This window comes from Entelurus aequoreus, linkage group LG13 (genome assembly GCF_033978785.1).
Source record: "Entelurus aequoreus isolate RoL-2023_Sb linkage group LG13, RoL_Eaeq_v1.1, whole genome shotgun sequence".
Taxonomy (NCBI): Eukaryota; Metazoa; Chordata; class Actinopteri; order Syngnathiformes; family Syngnathidae; genus Entelurus; species Entelurus aequoreus.
In genome coordinates, this window is record NC_084743.1 from 62,317,565 (window position 1) to 62,325,244 (window position 7,680).

General features: G+C 41.6%; 1 protein-coding gene across 1 annotated transcript in view; it reads left to right on the forward strand.

Moving 5' to 3' along the window:
• The window catches only part of LOC133663574 (BICD family-like cargo adapter 1), a 47,735-nt gene extending 40,327 nt beyond the window's left edge, over positions 1–7,408 (forward strand). Inside the window, exons 7-9 of the mRNA XM_062068137.1 lie at positions 1,772–1,842; positions 1,934–2,054; positions 6,970–7,408. Coding sequence (XP_061924121.1) covers positions 1,772–1,842; positions 1,934–2,054; positions 6,970–7,185 — 408 coding nt within the window. The 3' untranslated portion in view covers positions 7,186–7,408. The remainder of the gene's footprint in view (positions 1–1,771; positions 1,843–1,933; positions 2,055–6,969) is intronic.
• Positions 7,409–7,680: the final 272 nt, after the last annotated feature.

Here is a 7,680-nt window from a genome sequence, read left to right on the forward strand (position 1 = left end):
CGTATTTGGAACATCCCACAGGTGAACAGGCTAATTGGGTGCCATGATTGGGTATAAAAGCAGCTTCCATGAAATGCTCAGTTATTCACAAACAAGGATGGGGCGAGGGTCACCACTTTGAGAACAAATGCGTGAGCAAATCGTCAAACAGTTTAAGAACAACATTTCTCAACGAGCTATTGCAATAAATTTAGGGATTTCACCATCCACGGTCCGTAATATCATCAAAAGGTTCAGAGAATCTGGAGAAATCACTGCACGTAAGCAGCAAGGCCGTGACCCTCGATACCTCAGGCGTACTGGATCAAAAACTGACATCAGTGTGTAAAAGATATCACCACATGGGCTCAGGAACACTTCAAAAACCACTGTCAGTAACTACAGTTAGTCGCTACATCTGTAAGTGCAAGTTAAAACTCTACTATCCAAAGCGAAAGCCATTTATCAACAACACCCAAAAACGCAGCCGGCTTCGCTGGGCCCGAGCTCATCTGAGATGGACTGATGCAAAGTGGAAAAGTGTTCTGTGGTCTGACGAGTCCCCATTTCAAATTGTTTTTGGAAACTGTGGACGTCGTGTCCTCCGGACCAAAGAGGAAAAGAACCATCCGGATTGTTATAGGCGCAAAGTTCAAAAAGCCAGCATCTGTGATAGTATGGGGGTGTATTAGTGCCCAAGACATGGGTAACTTACACATCTGTGAAGGTGCCATTAATGCTGAAAGGTACATACAGGTTTTGGAGCAACATATGTTGCCATCCAAGCAACGTTATCATGGACGCCCCTGCTTATTTGAGCAAGACAATGCCAAGCCACGAGTTACAACAGCCTAGACTGGCCTGCCTGTAGTCCAGACCTGTCTCCCATTGAAAATGTGTGGCCCATTATGAAGCATAAAATACGACAACAGAGACCCCCGGACTGTTGAACAACTTAAGCTGTACATCAAGCAAGAATGGGAAAGAATTCCACCTGAAAAGCTTCAAAAATTGGTCTCCTCAGTTCCCAAAGGTTTACTGGGTGTTGTTAAAAGGAAAGGCCATGTAAGACAGTGGTAAAAATGCCACTGTGACAACTTTTTTGTAATGTGTTGCTGCCATTAAATTCCAAGTTAATGATTATTTGCCAAAAAAATGTAGTTAAATACATTAAATATCTTGTCTTTGCAGTCTATTCAATTGAATATAAGTTGAAAAGGATTTGCAAATCATTGTATTCTGTTTGTATTTACACAACCTGCCAACTTCACTGGTTTTGGGTTTTGTATCTCACGATGCCTGAACTGTGTTCCACAAAGTAGTCCTTCTCAATTATTGTCACCTTCCCTTTGGAGACTCCGATCATATTTATTCATATATTTGCAAAAACCACTGATTAGTTGCTGGCATCATTGAGACAACCGGCTGGAATGTTAACGAGGCTGATTTCCATCCTAACGACTGTTGTTGTGCTGGCAGAGGTCTCACTTCCTTGTATCGTAATAGAGCGAAACCATACTTGTCTGGGTATGTCTCCTCTTGTAGAGGATAAATACTGCACCTGGTCCACGGACTAGAGATGTCCTATCTAGATTCTGGGATAAAGATTTTCTGAATCCGAATAGATTATTTTGTCTGTGAATAGTTTTATTGGTTATGTGTGTGGTGTGTTATGATGGTATCAACACACCACACACACAACTAGGGATGGGTACCGATTACATTTGGACCATACCAATTCAGTGCCCTGAGAAGGAAGGAATAAAACAACAAACTTGCTGCTTCTCTGCAGGACTCCAGGCTGCAGCAGGAGAACGCCGAAATCCAGCAGGCCATCCGAGACCGAGATGACGCCATCGCCAAGTCAGTCCTCCCCGTAACCCGTATGAACTTCTTCCGTTGGTCTCTAGTGCCGGAGAAGTCTTGAATGTATTTGTCATGTGATGTGTGGCAGGAAGAACCTGATGGAAGCGGAGCTGGTGCGCAGTAAAAATGACATGATGTCTCTGAACAATCAGTTATTAGAGGCCATCCAGCGTAAACTGGAGCTCTCGCAGGAACTGGAAGTCTGGCAGGTAAGGATTCCTTTGCTGGTCCAACCTTCTCACAATGTTGTCACTGTGTTTTCCAACCACAGTGAGATACAGTCTGGTGTGCCGTAGGAGATTATGGAATTTCACTAGGGGTGTAACGGTACACAAACATTTTGGTTCAGGTACGTACCTCGGTTTAGAGGTCACGGTTCGGTTCATTTTCGGTACAGTAAGAAAACAACAAAATATACATTTTTGGGTTATTTATTTACCAAATTTGTAAACAATGGCTGTATCCTTTTTAACATTGGGAACACTATAATAACTCTGCCCACGTTAAAGGCCTACTGAAAGCCACTACTACCGACCACGCAGTCTGATAGTTTATATATCAATGATGAAATCTTAACATTGCAACACATGCCAATACGGCCGGGTTAACTTATAAAGTGCAATTTTAAATTTCCCGGGAAACTTCCGGTTGAAAACGTCTATGTATGATGACGTTTGCGCGTGACGTCGATGGTTGAAACGGAAGTATTCGGACACATTGTATCACAATACAAAAAGCTCTGTTTTCATCGCAAAATTCCACAGTATTCTGGACATCTGTGTTGGTGAATCTTTTGCAATTTGTTTAATGAACAATGGAGACTGCAAAGAAGAAAGCTGTAGGTGGGATCGGTGTATTGGCGGCTGGCTGCAGCAACACAACCAGGAGGACTTTGAGTTGGATAGCAGACGAGCTATCCGACGCTAGCCGCCGACCGCATCGATGATCGGGTGAATTCCTTCGTCGCGCCGTCGATCGCTGGAACGCAGGTGAGCACGGGTGTTGATGAGCAGATGAGGGCTGGCGTAGGTGGAGCGCTAATGTTTTTATCATAGCTCTGACGAGGTCCCGTAGCTAAGTTAGCTTCAATGGCGTCGTTAGCAACAGCATTGCTAGGCTTCGACAGGCGGCACAGCATTAACTGTGTGGTTACATGTCCAGGGTTTGGTAGTATTGTTGATCTGCTGTCTATCCTTCCAGTCAGGGGTTTATTTCTTTTGTTTCTATCTGCATTTAAGCACGAGGCTATCACGTTAGCTCAGTAGCTAAAGAGCTTCACCGATGTATTGTCGTGGAGATAAAAGTCACTGTGAATGTCCATTTCGCGTTCTCGACTCTCATTTTCAAGAGGATATAGTATCCGAGGTGGTTTAAAATACAAATCCGTGATCCACAATAGAAAAAGGAGAAAGTGTGGAATCCAATGAGCCCTTGCACCTAAATTACGGTCAGAGCGAAAAAAGATACGTCCTGCACTGCACTCTAGTCCTTCACTCTCACGTTCCTCATCCACAAATGTTTCATCCTCGCTCAAATTAATGGGGTAATCGTCGCTTTCTCGGTCCGAATCGCTCTCGCTGCTGGTGTAAACAATGGGGAAATATTAGGAGCCTTTTAACTTGTGACGTCACGCTACTTCCGGTACAAGTTGTTGCACTCGTCTTATAAAAAAACATTGTAGATTAGACGGCAATAATTTGTTTAATGCTTTATATAAGATTATTAATGTATTATATTTAACAAGATCATCAAATTTGAGCAACTTTGATTGCATAAACAGATTATGATATGTTCTAAATCAGTGGTCCCCAACCACCGGGCCGCGGCCGCACAAGAAATGTAAAAAAAAAAAAAAAAAAAAAAATATATATATATATATATATATTAAAATTAAATCAACATAAAAAACACAATATATACATTATATATCAATATAAATTAATACAGTCTGCAGGGATACAGTCCGTAAGCACACATGATTGTATTTCTTTATGACAAAAAAAAAATTTTTAAAATTTTTTTTACTACACCCCCCCCAAACCATTCCCCCCCCCCCCCTCCAACCTCTCAGTAGCCGACCAATAAAAATAACAGCAATATTAATATGTTGTTATTTAAATTGTCAGTCTGCTAAACTCATCTCCTACATTCGGACTCTAAGCTCTCCTTCCACACGTTCATCGATGCAGAAAAAGGGGAAATAAATCAATAATCACTTTCAACTCTTATTTTAGCGCATTTATTAAAATAACAAAACATTAAGTTTGTTTGCAATACCAACTCTTAACTTTCCCACTATAACAACATTGCCATCTACTGGCCATTGCAATGAACTACACCCCTCAGCCAACACAATGAACTATCACGTTTGTCTATCATTCATTAAAAATGGACAAATATACATTCATTAACATCTTAAAAATCGACATGTACCCAAACTAACCTACCATAAAAGTATGCATACACATCACGAGTTGTACGCAACAACGACACTAGCAAAGGCACACATCTAGACAGTTGTAGTCATATTTTTGGCCTATATTAAGTGTCTTGTGTATTACAGCTAGGGACCGTTCACATTTGAACCGATACGGTACCAATTCCCGATACCTGGGACTCGATACCAGTACGAATTGTTCAGTACTTTTGTTCGTGTTAATAAATAAAACTTTTTTTTTGTTGATAAAATCTAATTTTTTTTTTTGTAACATTTAAGAAATGAGCAGATTACGATCACTGCTGCCCAGTTGATGTATCATTTCTGAGTCTTAATTACAGTAGCAAGTCCAAGACGTTCGATGGAGTTTATGGTGTGTCGGCGAGTCACGTCAGTCTTTTGTTGCGCCCTAAAAAGTGTTAATACTGTAAGTATTGTACTTACTACGCACCAGCTGTTTGGTTGTAACGTGCCTCTGAGTTGTAGTTTTCCTTCACAAATTTGGAGTTGGCATGTAAACTCGCTAATGCATAGCAACGTATATTAGCATCGAGCTAGGGCATTTTTCAGAAAAGGGGAGCCTTACTCGACGTACGTTGGAGCAATTTAGGAGTACGTTTTTATGAACTGCACCACAATATGCAAAACCCAAAACCAGCGAAGTTGGCGCCTTGTGTAAGTCGTAAATAAAAACAGAATACAATGATTTGTAAATCCTTTTCAACTTATATTCAATTGATTAGACTGCAAAGACAAGATATTTAATGTTCCAACTGAGAAACTAATAATTTTTTTTGCAAATAACCATTAAATTAGAATTAAATGGCAGCAACACATTGCAAAAGGGGCATTTTTACCACTGTGTTTCATGGCTTTTCCTTTTAACATCACTCAGTAAACTGGGAACTGAGGAGACCAATGTTTGACGCTTCTCAGGTGGAATTCTTTCCCATTCTTGCTTGATGAACAGCTTAAGTTGTTCAACAGTCCGGGGGTCTCCGTTGTGCTATTTTAGGCTTCATAATGCGCCACACATTTTCAATGGGAGACAGGTCTGGACTACAGGCAGGCCAGTCTAGTACCCGCACTCTTTTACTACGAAGCCATGCTGTTGTAAGACCTGGCTTGGCATCGTCTTGCTGAAATAAGCAGGGGCGTCCATGGTAACGTTGCTTGGATGGCAACATATGTTGCTCCAAAACCTGTATGAACCTTTCAGCATTAATGGTGCCTTCACAGATGTGTAAGTTACCCATGTCTTGGGCACTAATACACCCCCATACCATCACAGATGCTGGCTTTTCAAAATTTGCGCCTATAACAATCCGGATGGTTCTTTTCCTCTTTGGTCCGGAGGACACGACGTCCACAGTTTCCAAAAACAATTTCAAATGTGGACTCGTCAGACCACAGAACACTTTTCCACTTTGCATCAGTCCATCTCAGATGAGCTCGGGCCCAGCGAAGCCGGCGGCGTTTCTGGGTGTTGTTGATAAACGGCTTTCGCTTTGCATAGTGGAGTTTTAACTTGCACTTACAGATGTAGCGACCAACTGTAGTTACTGACGGTGGGTTTCTGAAGTGTTCCTGAGCCCATGTGGTGATATCCTTTACACACTGATGTCGGTTTTTAATATAATCGCTTACGTGCAGGGATTTCTCCAGATTCTCCGAACCTTTTAATAATAATAATAATAATAATACCTGGGATTTATATAGCGCTTTTCTAAGTACCCAAAGTCACTTTACATGTTAAAAACCCATCATTCATTCACACCTGGTGGTGGTAAGCTACTTTCATAGCCACAACTGCCCTGGGGTAGACTGACGGAAGCGTCAGTTGATGATATTACGGACCGTAGATGGTGAAATCCCTAAACTCCTTGCAATAGCTGGTTGAGAAATGTTGTTCTCAAACTGTTGGACAATTTGCTCACGCATTTGTTGACAAAGTGGTGACCCTCGCCCCATCCTCGTTTGTGAATGACTGAGCATTTCATGGAAGCTGCTTTTATACCCAATCATGGCACCCACCTGTTCCCAATTCACCTGTGGGGTGTTCCAAATAAGTGTTTGATGAGCATTCCTCAACTTTCTCCGTCTTTTTTGCCACTTGTGCCAGCTTTTTTGAAACATGTTGCAGGCATCAAATTCCAAATGAGCTAATATTTGCAAAAAAGTTTTCCAGTTTGAACGTTAAGTATCTTGTCTTTGCAGTCTATTCAATTGAATATAGGTTGAAAAGGATGAGCAAATCATTGTATTCTGTTTTTATTTACCATTTACACAACGTGACTGTCAGAAAAATGTTATGTAAATTATCAAAAAACTTTCTGTTCTCTTGAGTTCCCAGTGAACAAACAAGAGGCTGTCTTTGTTGCACCAAGCCAAAGGCTTGTAAAATTCCATTGTGTACGATGGGAGGAGACGCGAGGGGTTATCTATTTTGATCCAAGACCTGCCCAAGCTCGATCCAGGACCAGTCCAAGCCCTAGCAGTCTATTTAATTGAATATAAGTTGAAAATGATTTGCAAATCATTTTGTTTGTATTTACCATTTACACAACATGCCAACTTCACTGCTTTTGGGTTCTGTATATTATATATATGCCCCACAAATCCCAACATTTTGTGTGTACCAATGTCTTTGGCCTACAAAGTACATAACATGCAGATTTTTTCCCCAGGACGACATCCAAATCGTCATCAACCAGCAGCTGAGGAGCCAGCAGCAGTCGGAACAACCTCAGAAGAAGACGTCCCCGCACGGCACGTCTTTCTTCCGCAATCCCAGCAAGGCCGCTTTCCCCTGGGGCGTGGACGTGGACGCCAGCCAGGACAAGGCCCAGTCGCCTTGGAGGGACTGGCTACGGCGAGGCAAAGGCGTATCGTACGGCAAGTGAGAGCACACCTGCGCCGACGGTAAGTCGCCACAGAGACTCGGAACAACACGGAGCTGGCCGTGTTGGACTGTGACAAACCTGGAACAGGAATGTAAATATTGTCTATTCTTTTGGAACTATTGGGGGACTCTGTACATATTTGAGGCATGTGAGGGTTTACTGACTTGAATTAAAGAACAGCGAGGCGGGGAACAAGAACAAGTGGCTTGTACTGCAGTGTTTGTTTGTTTAGTTTTCTCCTATTTTCTCTGTTTCGTAGAAATAATGTGATAGAACTAATACACGAAGACTGGTCTTACAGGAAAAAAACACAAAAAAGTGGATTAAAAGAGCAAACAGGTGTAATGTAACGTGAAAAAGATGCAATATTGATACCAATAACACAAAGCTGCCATGCAGGCTGTTTTTTTTTAATAAATATAAATATTAAAATCTTTTAATCGACGGATAGATCTGTAGTTGATCTACATATTTACGTGTTCAAAGTAAAAATAA